Consider the following 26,668-nt stretch of genomic DNA (forward strand, 5'->3'; position numbering starts at 1 on the left):
AGAGAGACAATTTTTAGCACGCCTTGCGAAATCCACATGCTGTCCGGCTAACAGAACTGGGCTGCTGAAAGTATTGCGGTGCGCTGTGTCCGCCTCCGATATAATCTGAGCGCTGGGCAGGGTTGCGCCTTGGGGCATTAAATGGGCGTGGCCGGACGACTCCTTCCACGTTAGAGTAGCTCTGCCCTTATCCATCATGGCGAGCGTAAACGTCACCCAGCTGTGCACAGCGAGTAGCGGCCGCCTATGCCTTAAAAGGGCAGGCTTGCCCGTACCTAAGATGGCGCCTGTCCGCTTCAATAAGATCCCCTGAAAAGCAAAGAAGCGCATCGCTCACCATTGACATGTGGGCTGGGAGGTGCCTCGCCTCCAGCCGCGCCCCCATTCCCAGCGCGCTTTGCGCGGGGCTGACAGGTGGGGCTGGGTTTAGAGAACCCAAAATGGCGGACTTTGAGGATCGGGTGTCGGATGAAGAGAAGGTAATAAGTTGTCCGGGGAAGAGCAGAGGGCTGTTTCTGTGTTCTTCGGGCACAAAACGATTATTTTGTGCACATAGCGAAGCAGTATCCTCCTCCTCGGTTCTTCTTGCTGGTGTTTCTAAGGCTCCTGAAAGTGTGAAGCCTCGTGAGCTGAAGGTTCCTTTTACTTCCTCGATTTCGAGAGACTCGTTTTCTCTGCTTTTTCCTCCCACCCGCCGTGTCTCTTTTAATAAGTTCAGCTGCAAGAACATTCTCCAGTGCCTCTTTCGACTTGTGGGGGACTAAATTGTATGACAGGCTGTCCCCGATTTCCCCTTTTATTGACATCTTCCTTTGCTTTATGGGAAAATGCATACGCTCATCTACGATGCCACTCTGATCGCCTGATATTTAGTTACCGGTTATTTGTTTTACCGGTCCGGTATTTATTTACTACATCTTAATCTTGACTGTTTTATCGTCACGACAACCTGTGGCAGGGATTGTGCTGTTCCTGTGAAGTGACAACCCTTATGAACGTTATTTTGCGCTTCTGCTGTTGCAGTGCCCCTTGAAGGAATTCCCCAGTGTAGGAGAAATCCCAACATTGTTAGCCTAACAAAATAACATTCCTTGCTAAGAAATGTAGTATTGAACCCACAGTACTCATTTTGTTCTCTCAGGGGCACAGATGAGCGATTTTTGTGGAGAGCTGAGGAGCAGTTTGAAAGGATTGTTATCTCCTATGTATAAATTTCATTGTTGATCCTGGAGAAACAGGTTTTACACGTTTCAAAACAATTCGCCAGGGTCGGCATTGGGGCAGAAGAAATGTGTGTGCCATATAGGAAGCTATATTTCTCAATCACTTTCAGCTATCCTATTGCCTGTCCAGTCTACAAACATGTCTCTTGATCTTTAATGGAATATGCTTTTGACCCAGGGAATTTTTTCTTTTGCATTTCTGCTATGCTATCAGAGCACCTCTCGCATGGGAAGGAATACAAAGGAGTGCTACATCCAGGCTATGGAATTTGTTTGATCAAATACTAGTAGGTGTGCTTATACATGAATTATAAAAATGTAAGGAAATAATTGGCCTGTGCTTGAGGCAGGAGGTGGAAGCAGTTGAGTGACAGGAACAGTGTCATACAGTTCAGTGTAGTTACGTTAGTTTTTTCGCCTTACCTGTGGCTCCTAGACACTTTCTGAGGAAATACAATCATCAAACCTTCTAGTGTTCTAATAAAGGTAATCTTATTTGCTTTCCACCCAAGTGTTTAGCTAGTGACTTGGAAGCAAATGCTTGTTTGATCTGCAACATAGCTGAGAGAACCATGCCAGGGAAAGAATGGCATGGGTGTATGGGTGTGAGAGCGCATACATATTACTGCAGCTAATACAGGGCATATACCTACCTTTCTGTTTCTAATCAGTTTTCTTCTAACTAAGCCACTTGTAAGGAGGTGGAAATGCAAAATGCTGATCGCTTTACAGATAGATTTGATGGACTCTTTTGCTCCTGGAGCTTTATCCTATAGTGTTCAATTTGAGGGGGGTGGAATATCCATGATTATGACATCTTGACAGCAGGATATGAGAAACAAGGTGTGTGATTACTTGTATGAGATCGAATATGGTAACTAGGCAGTTTCTTGCCCCTTATTTCCAGTTGCACATAAGCAAATCATGTAAGTATGCACATCATTTTTGTAGCTCTTCTCTGGTCATGGGCAAGCATCTTAAAGCTAGTCAGAAAGATAGGGAAACAGACATCCACTCCATTCAGTGATTGCTGCTAATCTGCAGAAGTTGCATTTTTGCTTACTTTAGCTTACTTTGGCTACCAATGCAAATGAGACCTTGTTTTTATACTGTAGGCCCAGTCTTGGCATTTAATGACTTATAGAGTTCTGCTAATTTCTCCACTGTCCAAATGCTATTCCTTTCAGTTTATAGTACTTAATTTAAATCTGAGTGAAAACGGTTCACAAAGTGCACAGCAAAGAGTTCTTTATGCAAAATTACGGTATTCGGATAGTAAGGTAAAGGGACCCTTATAGGTCCAGTTGTGGACGACTCTGGGGTTGCGGCACTAATCTCGCTTTACTGGCCAAGGGAGCCGGCGTACAGCTTCCGGGTCATGTGGCCAACATGACTAAGCCACTTTTCGCAAACCACAGCAGCACACAGAAACGCTGTTTACCTTCCCGCCAGAGCGGTACCTATTTATCTACTTGCACTTTGACATGCTTTTGAACTGCTAGGTTAGCCAGATCAGGGACTGAGCAATGGGAGCTCACCCTGTCGCAGTGATTCCGCCGACCTTCTGATTGGCAAGCCCTAGGCTCTGTGGTTTAGACCACAGCGCCACCCACGTCTCTTATTCGCATAGTAAAGAGATGCAAAAAAAATTGGGCTGAGGGCACCATGAAACCTAGAATCTGTATAGTAAGAAATTACAAGGAAGTGTTGATTTGGATACATTGCATAGTTTAAAACCTGCAGGTTATGTATTGGGAATTTCAGCTTTAAATTTAGTAAGATTGCTGTAGGACATGGCAATGAATTGCTAATTCAGCAAAGGCTAGAATTACTGTAGTCACAATATTCGATTGCAGTCTGTCTGAATATGTAGAGTCTGCATGTACCCATGACAACCCAAATACAGTAACCTGTATTTTGGTGCATTTTCTGCTCCAGAGAAGGGAAATCAATTTCTTCCAGCTTTGTTTTCATGTGAAATTGAAGCAGATGGGGACCTGTCTGCATTAGTACGCTAAGAAAACAGAAGTCAAAATTGCAGGTTGTTGATACGCTTGAAAATAGTGCTTACCACACCAAATAACTAGAACTTTGCTCAGTTTAACAAAGGCAAATGCATTATTTTTTAGCTTAGCCATAGCTGCTATGCCTTTATTTTTCTAAAGAAATAATATAAGGCTGTGTGATTTAATGTATATGTTTGTTTTTCCCTTGCTGGTTGGACACATTCATTGCTTGATATAGGTATCTTGTCAGAGAGAATGGAAATGAAAATAGATTTCAGCACACTGATGAACACACACTTTTTGATTAGTTGAGTTTGGATCTGAAATCTGAAAACAATCAAAAAAGTTTTAGTACCCGTGATGAATTTGATAGGACTGTGTCCACAATAGATTTGTGTTTTAATAAGTTGCTATTAGTTGGATTATAAAAGACTGCAAAAGGGTTGTATTCCTCCTCCTCCCACCCTGCTTTCAGTTTCTCACTTTGTCTGCTTGTTATTTTTTGGGTACCCCTGAGAGATAATTGTAGGTGAAGATGGTCAAATGAGGGGAAATGGATCCGATACTCTCCATTGAAATGAATCCTGGTGCTTGTTAGACAAAGTAATATGTTCTTTGAGCACAGTATTTGTAGGAGTGCTTTAATGCAACCAGAGCGTCATGCTTACTGCTTACAGATGCACTTTCTAATAAAAGCACATGCTATAGTTTGAAGGAGACTTTCAGCCATCTAGGGCAATGCTCGGGAAAGTCTTGGGGGAAATTATTTCTAGACGTTGCTTTTCAGTAATTTTCACCAGGGAATTATTAATGCCCCCCCCCCCCAATTGACAGAAGTGGCAGCTTGGTAGTGGTGGGAGGATATACTCCATTCCTTGTTCTTCCTTTATACAGATTCATGTTTCAGAATCAAAATATAGCAGTCCCTTTTCTTCCTTGGTGTTATATGATAGACACTGTGTTCCAGTTCTGTTACATACACCAAAAGGCAGAGGAGGCTTTGTTCCCAGCTATGTGCCTCTCAGGGCTACATCTATGTGGGTGCAGTTTGGGGGGGGGGAGGAGGATAGGAGCAGGTTTCTTTTGGATAATATGGTGCTGAAGTATGTATTAGGCCAACTTGTGTATTGCTCTTAGAATCATGACAGTACAATTGTGCATCTGTTTCAGGACCAATGATGCTTACATGGGGGGTTGGGAGAGGGGAAGTACCTCTAGTGGGGGAACACGTTGTGCTCCTTCTGGGGTAGTTTTTCCACCTTTGGTCCCAGCCCTGCACTCAGCTCTCACCTAGAAGCTGTCAGCATGAGACAGCGCCACACTCCAGGAAACAGCTTCAACTGGCCGGCTAAACCAGGTGAGGGTGGCTGATGAGTCTCAAACCCTACATGGACTTCCCCTACATGCAAAGACAGGTTCTGGTGAAATGAGCAGATGGTGGGTCCAGTGGTCAAGAAGGTAGTTTCTGCAAAATGTTGTAGAGGGAAATGAGGGGCAGATGGGGCTCGTCTACCTGGGAAGAAATACAGTGGTACATCAGTTGTCAGACGTAATCCGTTCCGGAAGACCATTCGACTTCCGAAATGTTCAACAACTGAGACGCAATGGGTGGTCAGCAAATTCCATTGAGAAAATGGAGAAACAGGCCTCAGAAGCCGTTTGAATTCCGAGGCTCGTTCAAAAATGGAAGCATTCACTTCTGGGTTTTCAGCATTCGGGTTCCGAATCGTTCGGCTTCCGAGATGCTCGAAAACTGAGGTTCCACTGTATTCTGATCCTAAACCTCTGCTGCCTTGAGGGGTATCTTTGGGAGAAGAAAATGCTAAATCCAGAATGGAGTCCCTAAATTAAGCTAAGCTGGTGCCAAATGTATTGCTTTCCTTTCCTTTGGACCACATCAGTGAGGGGTGTGTGTCTTGTCATCTGGGCAGCCCAGGACCTCCATATACATTGCCCTGGCTTGCACCCTCAGGAGGTCACTTCACTGCTGGTAACACAGTGGTTTGACTTCACCCCCAGAAGCACACACCATTCTCTCTCGAGACAGACAGATGCCAACAACAACAAAGCTTGTTTTTATCATCTAACTAGGCATGCTAATGTTTACAATGAAATCTGCCTTGGATCCACGTCATGTGTTTTTTCCCCCTCTGACATGTGTTAAAATTTGGAAAAAGCATATAGATAGTAGCTTTGTCTGATGGTGGGAGTGTCTTTTTGCTGAGCAAATGCCACTTGGGAAACTCGCATAGATCAGCTTGTTCACCTGTGTAGGACAATTGAATACAGGCAGTAACCCAGGCTTCCTCAAACTTGGCCCTCCAGATGTTTTGAGACTAAAATTCCCATCATCCCTGACCACCGGTCCTGTTAGCTAGGGATCATGGGAATTGTAGGCCAAAAACATCTGGGGGGGGGGGCGTATTTGAGGAAGCCTACAGTAATCATTTCATGCAGGGGTTCTGTTCCCAGCCTCCATGCACGTCGGTGGAGCATGTATAAGCACGCCACACCCCGTTCCACCCTCTTCTGGGTCCAAAAGGACCCGCTCATCAGCAATCGCATATCAGTTGGACCTGCCTAAAATGGTCACCGCCTGTATATGAAGTGGGCTTTAATATCTATGGCTGTAATCCCATGTTTGCTTCCCTCAGAGAAAGTTTTGTTGCTTTATGTATATGTATTACTTTCAACTATCTTTTTATAGCCTAGAAAACATGAAACTCATCCTATATCAATCTCAATCCCTTGTACTCATTTCTAGTCTAGATATCCCTAATATCTCTTTAGATTGCTATCCTTTGTACTTTAAGAGGAATTTGAAGTCCCTCAGTCACCTCATAACTGTTCTGATTTAATGCTGACCTGGAGCATTTGCTTTCCTAACCAGGCATCCTCAGCAAATGAATTGCATCACAGGCAACTGGTGACTGTGGGAGATATGTAGTAAGCACATAGATGTCTGAATCCCATTAAAAAAAACAAACAAAAAAAACCTTTGAGGCAGTCTGACAGAACTGCAGATATTCCTGAAGTCAACAGGAGAGTATTATTATTACTTCTGCCAAAGTCTGTCATCTTATGATCAATAGTAAAATAACTATTACTTGAAAATATTTTTTTCACTTTGAGTGCCATTTGACTTGATTTACAGTGGTGCCTCGCAAGACGAAATTAATTCGTTCCGCAAGTTTTTTCTTCTTGCGAGTTTTTCGTCTTGCGATGCACGGTTTCCCATAGGAATGCATTGAAAATCAATTAATGCGTTCCTATGGAAACCGACTTCAGACCAGGTCCGGGGACAGTCTGTCCCCCGACCTCTTCTGAAGGCTGGGGGGGGGGGGACAAGGGCTTTTCTTCCCACCCACCCCCCAGCATTTTAAAAAACCCCGGGACAGCGGAGGGCTTCTCCGCTGTCCGGGGCGATCTTAAAATGCTGGCAGGCGGCATTTTAAAATCGCCCCGGGACAGCGGAGGACTTCTCCGCTGTCCGGGGCGATTTAAAAGCCCCTGGGAAGGCAGGCAGGGGGGACAAAGACTTTTGCCCCCCGCCAGCCTTCAGAAGAGGTCCAGGACCTCTTCTGAAGGCGGGCGGGGGGCGAAAGTCTTTGCTCCCCCCGCCTGCCTTCAAAAGCCGTCGGGGACAGGAAAGCCAGGAGAAGCCGTGCAGCCCTTTTAAAGTGCGCGCGGCTTCTGCCAGTTTTGCGGGAGGTGGGGGAATTCCCCCACCTCCCAGAAAAGCCAGGAAAGCCCTGCGCAGTGTCTCCCGGCAAGGAGAGGCTGCGCGGGGCTAAAGGGGAAGGCAAAACAGCGAACGGGATCCATCCCGCTCGCTGCCTTGCCTTCTTCCATAGCTGCGCGCAACCCCTCCGCAAGGAGAGGCTGCGCGGGGCTAAAGGGGAAGGCAAAACAGCGAGCGGGATCCATCCCGCTCGCTGCCTTGCCTTCTTCCATAGCTGCGCGCAACCCCTCCGCAAGGAGAGGCTGCACGTTTCTCCGCTCTCCCGGGAAGGCAGGCAGGGGGGAGCAAAGACTTTCGCCCCCCGCCCGCCTTCAGAAGAGGTCCAGGACCTCTTCTGAAGGCAGGCGGGGGGCGAAAGTCTTTGCTCCCCCCCCCCGCCTGCCTTCAAAAGCCCTCCGGGACAGCGGAGAACAGGAAGGCAGGCAGGGGGGAACAAAGACTTTCGCCCCCCGCCTGCCTTCAGAAGACCTCCAGGACCTCTTCTGAAGGCGGGAGGGGGGCGAAAGTCTTTGCTCCCCCCGCCTGCCTTCAAAAGCCCTCCGGCACAGCGGAGAAACGCGCCGCCCGGGGCTATTTTAAACCCGCTGTCCCGGGTTTTTTTAAATGCTGCTGGGCGGCAGCGCTGCCACCCGGCAGCATTTTAAAATCGCCCCGGACAGCGGAGAAGTCCCCCGCTGTCCCGGGGTTTTTAAAAAACCTCTCCGCCCCACGCCAGGCTTCGGAGCAGCCTTCCGAAGCCTGGCGGCGGGAGGAGGTCCGAGGACAGTGGGGAAGACGCGCTGCGCTTCCCCGCTGTCCCAGAGATTTCCCTATGGGCTTTCGTCTTGCGAAGGAAGCCCATAGGGAAATTCGTTTTGCGAAGCGCCTCCAAAACGGAAAACCCTTTCGTCTAGCGGGTTTTCCGTCTTGCGAGGCGTTCGTCTTGCGGGGCACCACTGTACTTGGATGTTCATTTGATGTGAAAACTAGGCCTGTTGATATATAACGTGGACCTTAGGATCTCGATCACAAATTTTGGGGATGTTAAATTTTTACATTGTGTACGTTTATATGGAAGAGAGGACATGACAACAGAAAGTAGATCATAAGAAATTTGTTTTAATACCAGAAGGGACAATCTCTCTTCTTTAGGGTATCTATACCTGTAGCAGTTGTATTGATGAGGAAGTTTCAACATCATAATCCTGCATAAAATGGAAAATCTGAACCTTGTATACATGACTGGGAAAGGTACAGAAGCTCTAACTTTGATTGTCCCCTGTGATTTAACAGTCTTTCAGTGGCCCATTTTATGCATGTTGCAGTTTGCTGTTGCCCACCCCCAAAAGAGGAACATAACTAATTAGTTCGGGGTTTCTCAAATAGGATAACCAGGGACTTTCAAGGGCATCAGTTTGCACTGTTAACTGGATTGCAATATGACACTGCTGTGGCTGCACCTGTTGCAACCATGCATGTTGTGTGGCTTCAACTGCAGCCACTGCTAAATATCTGTTTAAGAGCACAGACTGAAGCCCATCTGATTCATTTGCAGGTGCGTATAGCTGCAAAATTCATCACTCATGCACCTCCTGGGGAATTCAATGAAGTGTTTAATGGTAAGTTAAAAAACCGAAATGATTCATATAAGTTCTCCATTTTATCAGTTAACAAAATAATCACTGAATGCCTATGAGGCGATACTGAACTATTTAAGACCAAAGTTCTTGCTGTTGGGGTTACTGTCATTCAGAAATAGGGAATTTGGTGTTTTTAATAAATAAACTCGCCTTTAAAATGTCTTCTGTACCAAAAATTGTGGATTGCTTGTGAGTGTCTTGGCTTTTGGTGGTCTTGCATTTTATATACGTAGGCCTTTCCCCAACATCTTATTTTTTGTGTGACAGGGCAATTGGGGCTATGCAAACAAATAGCTGCTATGCTGCTGCCTGATTCAAGTAGCTGGGAAGGAAGATAAAACTACATATGCTGCTTCCTGCTGAGTGAACATGAATGCTTTTGTGGTGCCAATATACATGTAAAGTGGGAACTTCAGTTGTTACTTATTCTTTACTAAATTTTTATACCGCACTTCATCCATAGATCTCAGGGCAGTTCACAGCATAAAGTTACCTCCGGTAGTTCATAAAGAAAAGGTGTTCAGGAGCAGCACTTGAACTGTCCAAGTAGCACTTGTATTTTTGTCAACTGCCTCCTTAGTAACTTTCAAGATTATGGGTCTTCTCTGGAGCCATTCATAGAAATGCAAAATTTCGCACACAAAACTTATCTGTCTTCCAGTGTGCTCCTTTTTGGTATCCAGTATCATTGTAGTAGAGGGACGCGGGTGGCGCTGTGGGTAAAACCTCAGCGCCTAGGACTTGCCGATCGCATGGTCGGCGGTTCGAATCCCCGCGGCGGGGTGCGCTCCCGTCGTTCGGTCCCAGCGCCTGCCAACCTAGCAGTTCGAAAGCACCTCCGGGTGCAAGTAGATAAATAAGGACCGCTTACCAGCGGGAAGGTAAACGGTGTTCTGTGTGCTGCGCTGGCTCGCCAGATGCAGCTTGTCACGCTGGCCACGTGACCCGGAAGTGTCTGCGGACAGCGCTGGCTCCCGGCCTATAGAGTGAGATGAGCGCACAACCCTAGAGTCTGGCAAGACTGGCCCGTATGGGCAGGGGTACATTTACCTTTACCTTTATCATTGTAGTAGAGAATTCCAGCCTGGTTTTTGTTTAAGAAATAAAGGGGGTGGGGTTCTGATTCCCACCCAGCCAGTCAGCTGTTTGCTTAGGTTCCATCTAAAAATGGGTGTATAATTGATTTCCCTCCACTCCAGTCTGAATAGTTCTTTAACTCTTTGAAACCTAATCCTTTGACATATACTATACTAAGAAAAATACTGCCTCAAAAGGAAATACCTTTCAGAAGCACTCACTATATCAGGGGATATTCTAAATGCAACACACTTTCTTCATTTTTCTGTTAGAAGCTCTCACATTCCTAAAAAATGAGAACGATTTTTGTCAACAATTTTTTTTGTATCCAATCCAAACAATTTGTTGTTCAAACATTTATCTGTGTGCTAGTAAACATTATATTGAAGCAGTGCAATTGTTGCTCATCTGTATGAATGTTTTCTTCTTCTTTTTTAGATGTCCGGTTGCTGCTTAACAATGACAATCTTCTTAGGGAAGGGGCAGCCCAGTAAGTACTCCTTATTTTATGTTAAGATCCATGTTGGCTCAAGATCCATGTTGGCTCAAGGTATGCAATTTGTTCATAAACCACTTCAGTAAAGCTTGAAATAGAAGGGATGGAGGGATTGTTGTATATAATTGTTTCCAATACTGAAGTGAGTTTGTTCACTATAAACCTGCCAACTATAGAAATTGTATGCTTTTTGCAGTGGTGGAATATTAATAGAGGGCCATAATTTGCAAATGTGTTTGAACACAGTAGGGCAATGTGTGTGTCTTTTTGCAGTCAGGATCTAATATTTTCTTATTTGTTTTCTGTCTCTTACAGTGCATTTGCCCAGTACAACATGGATCAGTTCACTCCTGTGAAGATAGAAGGATATGATGATCAGGTAAATTATTCTCTTTTCGATTCTCCATGGTGTTTGGATATTGAACTTCATGGGTAACTAGATATTAAGACCTCTTCTGTGCCTGGTCTCCCCCACCCCCCTTTATGCTTCCAAAATGCTTGTTCTTGTGGGAATGATTAAAGGTTGGAGATCTTGGGATGTCATTCAGGTTGCATATATTGGCACTGGACATCACGTGTGTGGTGAAAGAGAGAATTATGAGCATGCCTTTATTTTAATGCACTATAAAAAAAGTGTAGTTTTTAATATGTGGCACAGTACTGCTTTAAAGTATTGAATCTGGTGAGAAGCTGGAAAGATTATGGCTGGCTTCACTGTTTGCTGCCCAAAACCTCCTCCAACTCCCCCTGCAGGAACAGGAAGCTCTATAGCCTCAGGATGTGTGGAATAGGGTGAAGGCAAGACTGCACCCCAGCTAAGGGGAGTGTGACTTCTGGCTACATGTTGGGGAAAGCAGGCAGGTGATCCTTCATGTGCACAAGCTTTCCTTAAACGTGCTTCAACCATATGTTCCCTCCCCCCACCATACCTCTTGCCATCTCTTTACTCCCCCAGAGGATTGAATCGTCAAGCAGCAACTAAGCATGGCTGGCTTTAATGCCTTTAAGGCAGTATCATCTTGAACAAACTGTAGGTATCCAGCACAGCCTCGAAACCACTTCAGGTTCGAAGGTGGACTTGAGAGATGATACCAGCAAGGTAGTGAAGCAAGAAGAGGGCAGCTGGAGCAAAGGGAGAAAATGCTTCATCAAGGGCATTGAGGTGGGGTGACAATGATGGGAGGGGAGGTCCTACTAAGTTTTATGGAGAAAATACTAATTAATGTTGAGTTTGAAAAGAGATATAAGGCTTCCTGTTCAGCAAAGCTGTTGAGTAGTCTCTTCCTTGAGGAAGATGCTTGCCTCATAGGGGTTTTCCACCTTCCCAGGAAGCTAGTGGTGGTGCAGGGTTACACATCGGCCACTGATATGATCCAGTTTTGTGCTTCTGCCTTTCCTTAACTTGGCCCTTTCAGAATTGGGTTACTTAATGCTTCTCAAGGGTCCCTCTTGCAAACAGAGAAGGATCTATCTTCTTTTTTTTTTTTATGTACAGTGGTACCTCGGTTTAAGAACAGCCCTGTTTACGAACTCTGCAAAACCAGAAATAGTGTCCCAGTTTGCAAACTTTACCTTGGGTCTAAGAATGGAATCCAAACGGTGGAAGGGCACCAGTGGCGGGAGGCCTCATTAGGGAAAGTGTGCCTCGGTTTAAGAACGATTTTGGTTTAAGAATGGACTTCCGGAATGGATTAAGTTCGTAAACCGAGATACCACTGTACCTGAAACAAGAGCCAAGGAAGCCTGTAAGAAGGTGCACTCACAATGGCTTGCCAGTGTTCTAACTATAATAGTTTTTCTTTTTTTCTTTTTAAGGTTTTAATTACGGAACATGGTGATCTTGGTAATAGTCGATTTCTAGACCCAAGGAACAAGCTTTCCTTTAAATTTGATCATTTAAGGAAAGAAGCAAGTGATCCCCAGCCAGAGGACACAGATGCAGCGCTGAAGACCTGGAGGGATGCCTGTGATGGTGCACTAAGGGCCTATGTGAAAGATCACTATCCACATGGCTTCTGTACTGTTAAGTAACCAATGTTCTTCTCTGGTGACTCATTGTTCTTATGCTGACAAATGTAAAGAACAGAAAAAGTTGACTCTACCAGTGACATAGATGTCGTTAGCTAACATTATTAGCACTTTGTTTTTTTCTGTGTTGCAATGGGAGGTTAAAAAAGTGTGTGTGCTACTTACACATGGCCTAGAAATATGAAAGCTGAATTAAATAACCTTGAAATGTATTTTATAGGCTTCAACCAACTCCAGCATCTTCCCTATTCTGGCTACAAAATGGAACCAAAATATTCCCTCCCTTTCCCCCTTGACAGAAGGACAAGTGTAAAATGGTGTTGTGCTTAAATGACAGTGTATGTCTGACATTTAAACAAAATGGTAGAGAAATCCATTTGGGTATGCAGGCAAAAAGGGAGTATAGGATAACAAATTGGCACCCAAGTAACACATCATTAGTCAGGAAAGCAGGCTGTTGTGTTTCAGCCTGGTGCTCTTTAGAACTGGTTTTACCAAGAAATTGGGTTCCCTTTGGATGTTACAGCTGTTGCATGGGAGCTGTTTTTCCATGGGTTTATTACATGGTATTGATGCACTATTTACAGTGGTACCCCGCAAGACGAACGCCTCGCGAGACGAAAAACTCGCAAAACGAAAGGTTTTTTCGTTTTCGAGTTGCCTCGCAAGACGAATTTCCCTATGGGCTTGCTTCGCAAAACGAAGCTTGCCCCGGGGACAGCGGGTCTTCTCTTTTGAAGCAAGGGGCGGCGGGGAGATCACTTCTCCCCACCGCCCCTTGCTTCAAAAGAGGTCTGCCCCCGGACCTCTTTTGAAGCAAGGGGCTGCGGGGAGATCGCTTCTCCCGGTGCTCCGAAGCGGGGTGGGGGGGGCGGGAACACCTGCCCCAGCCGCCGGGCTTCGTAGCGCTGCTGCGAAGCCGGGCGGGGGGCGGGAACACCTGCCCCAGCCACCCCGCTTCGGAACGCTGCTCCGAAGCGGGGTGGGGGGGGGCGGGAACACCTGCCCCAGCCGCCGGGCTTCGTAGCACTGCTGCGAAGCCGGGCGGGGGGCGGGAACACCTGCCCCAGCCACCCCGCTTCGGGACGCTGCTCCGAAGCGGGGTGGGGGGGCGGGAACACCTGCCCCAGCCGCCGGGCTTCGTAGCGCTGCTGCGAAGCCGGGCGGGGGGCGGGAACACCTGCCCCAGCCACCCCGCTTCGGAACGCTGCTCCGAAGCGGGGTGGGGGGGGCGGGAACACTTGCCCCAGCCACGGGCTTCGTAGCGCTGCTGCGAAGCCGGGCGGGGGGCGGGAACACCTGCCCCAGCCACCCCGCTTCGGAACGCTGCTCCGAAGCGGGGTGGGGGGGCGAGAACACCTGCCCCAGCCACCGGGCTTCGTAGCGCTGCTGCGAAGCCGGGCGGGGGGCGGGAACACCTGCCCCAGCCACCCCGCTTCGGAACGCTGCTCCGAAGCGGGGGGGGGGGCGGGAACACCTGCCCCAGCCACCCCGCTTCGGAACGCTGCTCCGAAGCGGGGGGGGGGCGGGAACACTTGCCCCAGCCACCGGGCTTCGTAGCGCTGCTGCGAAGCCGGGCGGGGGGCGGGAACACCTGCCCCAGCCACCCCGCTTCGGAACGCTGCTCCGAAGCGGGGTGGGGGGGGCGGGAACACCTGCCCCAGCCGCCGGGCTTCGTAGCGCTGCTGCGAAGCCGGGTGGGGGGCGGGAACACCTGCCCCAGCCGCCGGGCTTCGTAGCGCTGCTGCGAAGCCGGGTGGGGGGCGGGAACACCTGCCCCAGCCGCCGGGCTTCGTAGCGCTGCTGCGAAGCCGGGGGGGGGGCGGGAACACCTTCTGAAGGCGGGCGGGGGGCGAAAGTCTTTGTCCCCCCTGCCTGCCTTCCCAGGGGCTTTTAAATCGCCCCGGACAGCGGAGAAGTACTCCGCTGTCCCGGGGCGATTTTAAAATGCCGCCCGCCAGCATTTTAAGATCGCCCGGACAGCGGAGAAGTCCTCCGCTGTCCCAGGGTTTTTTAAAATGCTGGGGGTGGGAAGAAAAGCCCTTGTCCCCCCCCCCCCCCCCAGCCTTCAGAAGAGGTCCGGGGACAGTCTGTCCCCGGACCTGGTCTGAAAGCGGTTTCCCTAGGAACGCATTAATTGATTTTCAATGCATTCCTATGGGAAACCGTGCATCGCAAGACGAAAAAACCGCAAGACGAAGAGACTTGCGGAACGAATTAATTTCGTCTTGCGAGGCACCACTGTACAAGTCTGCCAGCACATGGACAGGAACATTTGCATAACTCTTACTGCACAATTGTAATCTGACATGAAATTGGGATGACAGTTGGGTGGCAATTTGTCTGCTGCTCGTGGTGGTGGGCCATGTCTGGAATAAACCTACAGAAAAGTGTATCCCACTCTGCTGCTATAATATCTAAAGCCAGGTGAGTGTGAAGTTTTTGTGTTCTCTTATGTAAGTTTCTCTTCTGGAAATAGGTTTACAGTAAGACAATAGATGGGCAGCCAACAGTCATTGCTTGCATTGAGAGTCACCAGTTTCAGCCCAAAAACTTCTGGTAAGCATGTCTCTGATACATAATGTTTATTCAGCACAAATTAATCCACACTGGTCCATCTTATCCTTCATGGCTTGAAAAAGGGAACTATCTGCTGTGACTTAATGGACCACCTTCTCTGGAAGTTTAAATTCCTCAGGGGCAGACCTGCTCTTCTTTGGACCAAACTATGTGGACATTAGAAATGCAAATAACATCAGGTGGGGGCTGATAATCTTAATGGTATCAGGTGTAGAGGGGGGATTTAACCCTCCCATCCTTTGAAGATGCCATTTGCATTTGTGTGAAATCACCCATTGGCATTAATAGGGGGATTTCGAACCCAGAGCAAGTCTCACCTTAAAAGGAAGGATTTTCCTCAAAACCAAAGCACATGATGAAAAGCTTTCTTTGTCGGCTGTGATCCTGATAATCAGGTCCCATCTATGGACTCAGATTTTTTTTTTTTTAAACCAACCTGCATGTGAAATACAAGGAGGCATTTAATATCTAATTTAGCTGAATCAGAAGAGAGGCAGTAGCCTTACTTGTTTCATTTTTTTTTTATAATAAATTTTTATTAGTTTTCCATAAATAAAGAGTAAACAAAACAAAAACATAGACATAAACAAACAAAAACATGACTTCCCCATACCACCCCTTTCCTGCATTCTTGTTTCAAGATTTTTTAGCAACCCTCTGATCTTAACTTAAATATATTTCATGTATTTAACTTCAGTTAATTATTAATACGACTGTAGTTCTTTATCTCTTATAACTCTGAGCCCCTAATTTTCCAAATTACAACAGTTTTTAAGATAAACTTTGAATTTGTTCCAGTCTTCATCCACCGCCTCTTTCCCCCGGTCTCGAATTCTGCCAGTCATCTCTGCCAGTCCCATATAGTCGATCACCTTCGTCTGCCATTCTTCCAACGTGGGTAAATCTTGCGTCTTCCAATACTTTGCTAGAAGAATTCTTGCTGCTGTAGTGGCGTACATAAAAAATGTCCTATCCTTCTTTGGCACCATTTGGCCCACCATACCCAAGAGAAAGGCCTCTGGTTTTTTAACAAACGTTCTCTTCAGAACTTTTTTTATTTCATTATAGATCATTTCCCAGAAAGCCTTAATCTTCGGGCAGGTCCACCAAAGGTGATAGAAGGTTCCCTCCGTTTCACTACACTTCCAACACTTGTTATTGGGCAAATGATAGATCTTTGCTAACTTAGCAGGAGTCATGTACCACCTGTAGATCATTTTAATAATGTTTTCTTTTAAGGCATTGCATGCCGTAAATTTAACACCAGTGGTCCATAACTGCTCCCAGTCTGCAAGTTCAATGTCATGCCCAATGTCCTGTGCCCATTTAGTCATATTAGATTTCACCATTTCATCTTGAGTATTCCATTTCAACAGCAAGTTGTACATTCTTGACAAATTTTTAGTATTGGGTTCTAACAGTTCTGTTTCTAATTTTGACTTCTCCACTTGGAAGCCTTTCTTTCTGTCCTGTTTAAATACTTCATTTATCTGTCGATAATGTAACCAATCTCTCACCTTAAATTTCAGTTTCTCAAAACTCTGCAATTTTACATTTTCACCATCTTGTTCTATAATTTCACAATATTTAGGCCAATTAGAACCCATATTCAATTTTTTCACCTCTTTTGCTTCCATTGGTGACAACCACCTGGGGGTTTTACTTTCAAACAGGTCTTTATACTTAATCCAAACATTATACAGAGCTTTCCTCACCATATGGTTCTTAAAACCTTTATGCAATTTTACCTTGTCATACCATATATATGCATGCCAACCAAATCTGTTGTCAAATCCTTCAAGGTCCAAAATGTCTGTATTCTCGAGGAGCAGCCAATCTTTCAACCAGCAAAACGCTGCTGATTCATAGTAGAGTCTTAAGTCCGGCAGGGCAAAACCCCCTCTATCTTTCGCATCTGTTAATGTCTTAAATTTTATTCTTGGCTTTTTGCCCTGCCAAACAAATTTCGATATGTCTTTCTGCCACCTCTTGAAACAGTCCATCTTGTCTATTATTTGTAATGTCTGAAACAGAAATAACATTCTAGGCAATACATTCATTTTGATAACAGCAATTCTGCCTAACAAGGAAAGTTTCAGCCTTGACCATATGTCTAAATCTTTCTTAACTTCTGTCCAACATTTATCATAATTGTCTTTAAAAAGATTCACATTTTTCGATGTCAAATTCACCCCCAGGTACTTCACTTTTTTTGCTATCTCCAAACCTGTTTCATTCTGGAATGTCTCTTTTTCTTCATTTGATAGGTTTTTTTCCAAAACTTTAGTTTTTTGTTTGTTCAGCTTAAATCCTGCAACTTGACCAAATATCTCGATCAGTTCTAAAACTCTTTTTGTGCTAGTGATTGGCTGTTGCAAAGTCAAAACTAGGTCATCTGCAAATGCCCTTAATTTATACTCTCTCACTCCGACCTGAATTCCTTTAACCAACTGGTCCTTTCTAATCATATTTAACAAAACCTCCAGAACCAGTATAAAAAGTAGGGGGGAAATAGGACATCCCTGTCGTGTTCCTTTCTCTATGGCTATCTCTTCCGTTACCACATTGTTCACAATTAGCTTTGCCTTCTGCTCAGAATAGATTGCACCTATACCATTTTCAAAACCTTGGCCTACCCCCATCCCTTGGAGATTCTTTTTCATAAAACTCCAACAAATATTGTCAAAGGCTTTCTCCGCGTCCACAAAAATCAAAACCGCTTTTCTGTTAATGTTCATTTCCAACAGTTCCACAATGTCTATTATGTTCCTCACATTGTCAGACATGTGTCTACCCGGGAGAAAGCCAGATTGATCCTTATGAATCTCACCTGTCAATACTTTCTTCAGTCTTTTTGCTAAAATGTCTGCAAAAATTTTGTAATCCACATTTAATAATGATATCGGGCGGTAGTTCTTAACCTGGTTCTTTTCAATCTCGGTCTTTGGTATAAGTGAGATAAAAGCCTCTTTCCACGTTTCAGGTGCCTTTTTCCCCTCCAATATTTCATTGCAAACTTCTTTTAGTGGTTGCACTAAACCTTCTCTCAAAGCTTTATAATATCTAGCCGTCAGTCCGTCTGGTCCTGGAGACTTTCCCAGTTGTGCCTTTTGAATGGCCTCCTCTATTTCCTGTTCTGTTATTTTCTCATTCAAAATCAACTTGCCCTGTTCTGGAATTTTCGGTAGTCCATAATTTTTAAGAAATTCTTCTATTTCTTGTTCATTTACTGGCCCTTGTGTGTATAATTTCCTGAAAAAACTTTGGAAACAGTTACTTATCTCATTTGGCTTATGAACATTCTTTCCCTCTATCTCCAAACAAGTAACTGTGTTCAATTTTTGTCTCTTTTTCAATTGCCATGCAAGGAGCTTCCCACACTTGTCTGCAGACTCAAAAGTCCTTTGTCTCATTTGTTTAATTTTCCATTCTATCTCTTGATTTGTCAGTTCCATATATTGCGTCTGATAATATTTTATTTCTCTCAAAATTTCTTGAGACTTTGGTTTTGACCTCAGTTTCTTTTCTCCTTCCTTCATTTTTTCTAGAATTCTTTCTTTCCTTTCATTTTGCTTTTTCCTCTTGATTGAATTCTGTTGTATCAGGAAGCCTCTCATCACGGCTTTACTTGCGTCCCAAATTGTTCTTTTTTCCACATCTGTTCTCAAATTTATCTCGAAGTAATCTTTCAATGTCTTTAGGGCCTTTATACAGAATTGTTCATCTCTAAATAGGGAGTCATTCATTCTCCATCTAAAGGATCCAGTTGTTGTCATTTTCATTTCCATCTTTACGGCATTATGGTCGGAGCAGGTTTTTGGGCAGATTTCTACTTTTTTAATCTTTGTAGCCATCACACTAGATACCCAGATTTGGTCGATTCTCGTCCATGTCATTTTAGATTCCGAAAAAAAAGTTCCCTCTCTCTCGAGAGTAGCCTTACTTGTTTCAAAGCCCAAAGGCCTTAACTGTTGCTTTAATCTACTGTCATAATAAATTACCACAGGCAAATCATTTGTGTTTTGGACTAAGAGCACACTCCTAGTGCTCTTTTGAATAACTCAATTTTGCCTATTTCGTTATAATTAATAAAAACAGTAGTTCACTGGAAGTTCTGCTTTCAGAATGTGGATAGAGTTCATCTGTGAAGTAGTGTTCATCTGCATAGGAGTTGTCAGCTATATAAATTCCAAGCAAATCTGCCTGAACAAGTGAGACCAGTAAACAATTAGCCTGCTTCAATAAACCTGTGGTGGAGGGAGGACTTGTCCAGTTCACTTTTGCTCTAAGGAGCTATTTGGTCACTGCAAGTGTGTGCTCTGTTTCTGTGTAGGAATGGGCGCTGGAGGTCAGAATGGAAGTTTACCATCACACCACCTACAGCTCAGGTGGTTGCAGTGCTCAAGATCCAGGTCAGTTATACAGAAGCAATGCCAGCAAATGCAATGAGGCTTCCTTCAGCAGTTTCTACATGTCTTGGCTTAAAGAAAACCTTTCGGTTTAGTCTAGAATGATGAAATTAGTGCATTGTTGGTTAGTACCTTCCCAGAGTAGAACTTTCGAAGCTACAAGTTAACATGCCTGACTGCATAAAAAGGCTCTCACTGATTTGCATAGCCAAGATGAAATGTGCTGGAGCATGATGCAGCCCCACTTTGGTGTTTAAGGCAACAAAGCCCTGTATTTTGCTTTATCTACAATACAATTGAAATTGAGACTAACTGAGCCTTTTTAAAAGCTTACCGGCGGCAAAGTCTTTGTCTAGTTGGCCATAGTGATTCTTCATGATACAATGGCTGTTCAAAAAGAAAGATATTAGTTGGATCATTTTTTTAAAGACTTTTGGGAAATGATGCATATTATGAGAAGAGGCTAAACTGCTTTTGAGATGTTTAGCTTTGGGGTTGGGAGGTGGAGCTTTCCCTTCTGCCTGTACAGTACTTAGCACAACATAGTCCCCCAGGCAGTGTTAGAGGCTTAAATACTACTTAAAACTATAGGTTTGGTTTTTTTTAATCTAGGTGCATTACTATGAAGATGGTAATGTGCAGCTGGTGAGTCACAAAGACATACAGGATTCTGTAGCAGTGTCGGTGAGTGCAGCAAGTTTCCCTTGTACTACATATAATTTTGCTTTCAAACCTGGGGGGGAGAGAGGGAAGGCTTTTACTGAAGTGAGTACCATTCTAAAGTAGAAAAGGAGTACTATGAACTGCTTATTTAGAAGGAGCAATGCAGGAAGGCATGCTCTATAGATGAATTCCTATGTCCAAAATCACTCTATGCTTGAGGGGGTGTTTCTCTGAGGGAGCTCTGCCATTAAGGGGCTGCAGGACTATGCTGCTTTCTCTGGTCTCATCCCTGGCATCTGCAGGGGGGAGCCTACATGTGTATGCTTTCTTAGGATGACATTTTCAGTTCCCTTAGAAATTTACATGCATAGGCCCTGCAGATATTCATGCCTAACACATGGATATCGGGAGAACTGTGTGACCTTGGGAGTGGGACTGTTTCTATCACTCAGGCAAAACTCAAATATCCAAGCAGTTGCTGGTGAGTGTTTGTGGGCAGCAGGGCATTTGTAAGAAACACCCCAGGCTTCAGGAAGTATTCTTTCTCCAGGCTTAATGTCAGGAACAACAGCTTTATCTACATCCTGCACCACATGCATACTTTCTCTCAATATATTTTATCACAATCCCAGAATTGCAAAGAAACCATGTTTTTATTGGAACAGTGCTGATGCATACTTGTCCAATTTGCACAATAATTTCCAGAATACATAAAAAAAATATTAAAAAAATTGTCCAGCAGCACCTTAGAGACCAAGTTTGTTCTGGGTATAAGCTTTCATGTTCATGCACCCTTCTTCAGATACACTGAAACAGAAGTCACCAGACCATTATATATAGTGGGAGGGTGGGGTGGGGTTTTTCTCAGAAGGGTCGTAGGAGATGGGTGATCTGATATAATGGTCTGGTGACTTCTGTTTCAGTGTTTCTGAAGTACATGCATACGAAAGCTTATACCCAGAACAAACTTAGTTAGTCTCTAAGGTGCTACTGGACATTTTTATTTATTTATTTTGACTTTGTCAGACCAACACAGCTACCTACCTGAATCTAGTTCCAGATTACATATCATCGTTCCCTGTTCCCAAAATTTTAATCTTCAGTGTATTGCTGGGGGAGGTGGAGAGAGAGATCAGGTCACATGTTTGATCTCTTAAGTTGTGTTTTCCTACAAAGGACAGCAGTCTCTGCCTAAAACTTGCTGATTTTTTTAACTATGTAGCAAAGGAATTTTAAAACATTCACTGTAGTGGTTTTCAAAACACTAACAGGTACACTAACCAATTCCATTAGTCAGTAATCTGTTTAAAAATAAATCAAAATATAATGTTTATAACTGACTATATCTTGAGGGATTGGGAGCTGTGGTACTCATGTTCACTCCAAAGCTTGGGTGGGAATGTGAGTTCCCCATGGAACTTTAAGATGTTGACCATGTGTTGATATGCTAATTGTTGCCTGTTCATCTTTATAGAATGATGTCCAAACAGCCAAGGAGTTTATTAAAATCATTGAGCATGCAGAAAATGAGTACCAGGTAAGAGTATTGCTCTTTATCAATATTTGTTTTAAATTAACACTTTTAGATTACGGAAAGAACATTTTATATTCTAAGCTGCATCCAGTTATTGCATTTATATCCCAACTTTGTTCTGTAATAGAACTCAGTAGCGGCTTTCATTGGATTCCCATGCAGTCTGTCGTCCAGGCACTGCCTGGACCTGCCAAACTTCAGCAAGGTTCCCACGTTCAAGGCCCTTCATGCAATGCCCTCTGATAATCTGTGTATTATCTCCCCATTTATGTATTTATTTAGTTACTGGATGCACCATAACTGATAAGGAATGTAGTTTTTCTTGTCTATACAGTCATACATGTGGCTGGTGCCCATGGGGTCTGGTAGGACAGAAGGCAAAGAAGTCAACAGGAGGTGGAGCCAGAGACAATGACAGGCAGAGCCAACTGACCTTAGTTTTGCTCCCCATCCACCTCCTTGATAAGTTCTGCAAAGGCAACACTGAGACTGAGGGGTAAGAAGCCAACAGCTGCTATCACCTCCTGGACTGGTTGTAAGATGGGAGGGGGGTGGCTAAGGAGGAAATGTTAGTTGGTGGGACAGTGCCTCAATTGTCCTAATGGACCAGCCTCCACTGCAAGCATAATTACAGGGTTTATATAATTATGCAAATTGCCTAATAAAGAAAGATCTGGGGCAGGATTTAAAGTGAATATAACGATAGAACTATAAAGAGTAGACTTGAGAACAGAAACTCATGAACAACAATTCTTTTCCCCATTCCCATCCTTAATTATTTGACTCATAACTCCAGGAAATGGATACTTTCCCCATCATGGTACTGTACACTAGGGGCCTGGTTTCTGACCTGGCTCCCTCCCTGCCCCCAATGAAGTAGACAGTAGGGCATGACTATGTTGGTAAGTTATTTCAGCATAATGCGCAATTGCAAATGTCTGTATTTCCAGAACATAAGCCTGTAGGTTAGGCACAGGGAACCTCTAGCCTGCCAGGCTTCTAAATCTGGCCCCTAGTGCTTGCGCTATACCACACCCTCTATATATAGTGGTACAAATTCAGACACTTACCTTACATGTCTACTGGATACCTCTACAATTTCAAGGGACATCATACAGTTGTCAGTGTATTTATATAATGATCAAGAAAGTTATAAGCTACTTATCTCTGGTTTGCAGAGAAACACAGATTTGGAGAGCCAGCTTTGAGCTGTTACAATGGGCAGCGACACCTCTACCTGTGGACTTTGTGCCCAGGTCTGCAGTCATGAGCAGTGTGAGCTATAGGAATTTCAGTGATCTCATATATGACTTTCAAAGGTTGCTGCATTGGTGCAGTCAGCGTTCCATATGCAGGAGGAGAAGGGGAAAGTATCATAGCAGAACTGGAGGAAACAATACACTTGTCATTCAGAATTAGAGTGGCTCCAAGTACACAGTAGAGTGTTGAAGCCCTGTCCAGATCAGTATGTGGCAATAGTATTGACAGTCTTTAGACTGTGTTAAGTAGGGTGTGGCAGCAGATCCGTTGTGAAGGAAGAGGCTATTTCTTGCTTTTGAAATCCAATCACTCCCATCCTTTTTTTTCTACATGATTCTGGATTTAAGCACATGGATCTTCTGTTACCACTAGTCTGGCTCTTGGTTGTCATTGTTAACCATGCCGCTCACCCTAAGGTTCCAGGTGGATTGCAACACTTTAAACTACAACATGAAAAACAGTTTTAAAATTTACAATTACAAAAATTACCATCGTAAGAAATAGTGTGGGTCCTGAAAATATACATTTCATGTGGGGTTCTTTTTAAAGGAACAAAGGAAGGTGCCTTGTACAGAGTCAAATCATTGGTTCATCTAACTCTGCACTGTCTATACTGACTAGCAGGGTTTCAGGCAGGATACTTTCCCAGCCCTACCTGGAAGTGCTTGAGATTGAACCTGAAACCTGTATGCAGATACACTACTAATGCAGTGTGGCCTTTCCCCAAAGAAAGGAGTCCTGATGTTTCTTTCTTTGATGTAAGGTAAAGGTAAAGGGACCCCTGACCATTAGGTCCAGTCGTGACCGACTCTGGGGTTGCGGTGCTCATCTCGCTTTATTGGCCGAGGGAGCCGGAGTACAGCTTCCGGGTCATGTGGCCAGCACGACTAAGCCGCTTCTGGCGAACCAGAGCAGCGCACGGAAACGCCGTTTACCTTCCCGCTGGAGCGGTACCTATTTATCTACTTGCACTTTGACGTGCTTTTGAACTGCACTTTGTCATGCTTTCGAACTGCTAGGTGTACAGTGTACTAATTTCATGGGTAAGCCTTCACTCAGAAGCTTGCATTGAGGTGACATAGAAAGGCTAAACTGTACAGTCGTACCTCGGCTTCTGAATGCCTTGGGAGTTGAACATTTCAGCTCCCGAACGATTGAAAACCGGAAGTAAGTGTTCTGGTTTTCAAACGTTCTTTCAAAAGCCAAACATCCAATGGAGCTTCCACAGCTTCCAATTGGCTGCAGGAGCTTCGTATCAATCAGAAGCTGCGTATTGGAAGTCGAACATTTCGGAAGTGGAACAGACTTCCGGAACAGATTCTGTTCGACTTCCAAGGTACGACTGTACTTCTACCATTTGTTTGGCCATGTTGGCTGAGTGTACCAAGGGGTAGCTAAAACATGTCAAGAGATAACCAGTCTTAAGGGAACTTGTTTATGTCGCATCACGCTCTAACCTCTAGCTCACTAACTTGTTTACAGACAGCAATCAGTGAAAATTATCAGACAATGTCAGATACCACGTTCAAAGCCTTACGTCGCCAACTGCCTGTCACCCGCACCAAGATTGACTGGAACAAAATCCTCAGCTACAAGATCGGCAAGGAAATGCAGAATGCTTAAGGACGGAGCAGAGGTGGTGTAGGCAATGTTAGCATGCAAAGAAAGCAAAGGTGGTCCTATGCCAAGTAGGTGGGTTCTCTAGTATGTTGGCACTTGTCTAGGGCTTTCAGACTTAACAGGTTTTCTAGCCTTATGGAGGACTGTCAACACATAGCATTGTCTTGTTTTCCGTTTCCCTGCCATGTAAACATAAATTTCCTTTGTAAAAGTAATCATGCATTTCCTAGTAGGCTTTCTTCATTTGGCCACTTTGGGATCAGCACGATCTGTCCTTATATTGGTTGGTAAACTTCTTTGCTGAGGAAGTCCTTCTAGAAATGTAGTGCTGGAAATATTGTTTCCTTGCCACCAGTCCAGGTATTGTATTCAGCTTAATGGGACTGCTGGCACCTTTAAGGTGTTGCCCTGCACCAGATACAACTTGTCATGACCTGTCCCTCCCCCCCCCCAAAAAAAATAAAAAAAATACTGCCAAGCACCACCTAGCAATATCCTCTAGGCTTAGCTTTTCATGTTTGCAGGTTGTTTACAAGATTTCTCCCAGAAATCCCAAGAAGGCCAGGTCCTCTGGAAAGGTGTTTTTTGGGAGGAGTTGTTTTTGTTTTTTAAATCCAAAGACTTGAGCCACATTCTCTTCAAGTGAACTACTTTTTCGTTGTTCTTTCCTGGAAGTACGGTTAATTTAGACATCTGCATTTTTACAGGATGGGTTCTCCATTTTCCTTTTTTAATACTTGTCTGATTGCTGCAGAGATGTTTTGTTTAGATGGAGGAAGAAATTACAGAAATGAAAAACTGTAAATGTTTAATGAACTTGGGGTTTCTTGTGCTTTAATGCTTTGTGGCAAGTTCATTGCATTTGTACCAGAGATGTATGAATGGATGTGTCTAAATGGTCAATTAAAGATTTGCACCAATGCATTTCTTCGTGTCACCAGTCTTTTGACATGCTCAGAAAACACTGCTTGGTTAACTATTTGTTGAGATTTTAAATCCTTACAAACTTTGGAGATTCTGGGAATTGGTTCCTAACATGAAAATGTTTGCTAAATTGGACCAAAGTCCATTTAGTCCTGAATGCCAATTCTGATACCGGATCTCCAACCATCCTTTGTTTTATTCCCAACACATTTTCTCTGATTGCAGTATTTGTCAGGGGTAATCATTATTGCTGGATCTTTATAGCAAGCTTTCTACGAAGATCCCATTATTTATATCCTGGGTCACTAAAAACAAATCTAGGCCTTGTCATTCCACATAGTATATTTCTGAAAACTTTTTTTTCTTTATTAATTTTTGTTCATCACTGCTTGCAGGAGGGGGAGCAGGAATCCTGTACAGTTCATGGCAGTGAACAGTATAAAATAAAATACAATGCATCAGTAGATCAGAATCAGTAGATCAGATGGCTATATCAACATAGCAAGATGACCCTCTGGGAAAAGCCTGGGTGAAAAGGTACATTTTAAGCAGGCACCTAAATACCAATACTGTGGTGTCTGCCTGTTTTTCATTGGAATCACATTCAAAAGTGCAAGACTAACAATTTTGATATTGGCAGACATAAGACTAACCTCAGGAGTCTATACTAAGAATGTGTATCCTGATGTGGGAAAACCGCACCTGAGGTCAGTTGCCCAGCCCAGTCCTTTACTCATTAACTGTGATGAGTGACGCCCAAGAATTATCTAAAAGCAAAACCTTTATTTCTTGCTTGAGCAGGAAAGGTTACAGCAGTGATCAGGAAATTAATCAGGGTGAACCCTGATCTGTTTACACAACAGTTTTTATGGTCATATAGGTTGCACATTCGAGACATCCTGAAATAGTCTTACTGCCAGCTTGACCACAAAGACAGAAGTTTCCACTAGCTATGTATTTCCTGTTTATACCCTTGTTTTAAATGTCATGCCCTTGCACACTCTTAAACCTTTAATTTACACACACACCCTTATGGTTTGCACTTTCTCTGTTCCTCTTTTAAGTTTGCATTTCAGCGTGATCACAGTGCGAATACATGATTATGTTGTAAGCCTGCAACAAGCTGGCATTTGTCTTGCTTCAATTATGACGAAGATTGAGGTGGTCTTGCTTCAGTTGCAACGCTCCCAAAGATCAAAATGACAAGGCAATGGTATACAAAGTAAGGCATTCCTGGAAGTAACCTGGTCCCAACTTATTCTGGCCAGTACAGTATATGCCAACAGCAAGACAATAAACTTGGCCTGGTAGCATATTGGCAACCAATGCAGCAGCAATTTCAGCACAGGTATTATATGCTGTTACTAGGGCATCGCCTACAGTCTTTCTGGAGCATTCTACAACAGCTGCAGCTTCCGAGTAGACCTTGGGGCACATAGAGTGCATTGCAGTGATATAATCTGGAGGTGATTGATGTCTGGACTATT

General features: G+C 44.3%; 1 protein-coding gene across 2 annotated transcripts; it reads left to right on the forward strand.

The window, feature by feature from the left end:
* The first annotated feature begins 369 nt into the window (after window positions 1-369).
* Window positions 370-25,181, forward strand: CAPZA1 (capping actin protein of muscle Z-line subunit alpha 1). 2 transcript variants are annotated; one of them, XM_028734501.2, is made up of 10 exons: window positions 370-479; window positions 8,506-8,569; window positions 10,106-10,157; window positions 10,479-10,542; window positions 11,979-12,185; window positions 14,671-14,750; window positions 19,105-19,183; window positions 19,793-19,864; window positions 21,318-21,380; window positions 24,120-25,181. In XM_028734501.2, exons 1-10 carry the CDS (start codon window positions 441-443, stop codon window positions 24,258-24,260), a joined length of 861 nt encoding a protein of 286 aa, XP_028590334.1. In that variant the 5' UTR covers window positions 370-440; the 3' UTR covers window positions 24,261-25,181. The 2 variants fall into 2 exon arrangements, with proteins under 2 accessions (XP_028590334.1, XP_077785193.1); XM_077929067.1 differs by lacking the exon at window positions 24,120-25,181 and adding an exon at window positions 22,174-22,896.
* The last annotated feature ends 1,487 nt before the right edge of the window (window positions 25,182-26,668 follow it).

The sequence above is a fragment of the Podarcis muralis genome, chromosome 5, assembly GCF_964188315.1.
Source record: "Podarcis muralis chromosome 5, rPodMur119.hap1.1, whole genome shotgun sequence".
Taxonomy (NCBI): Eukaryota; Metazoa; Chordata; class Lepidosauria; order Squamata; family Lacertidae; genus Podarcis; species Podarcis muralis.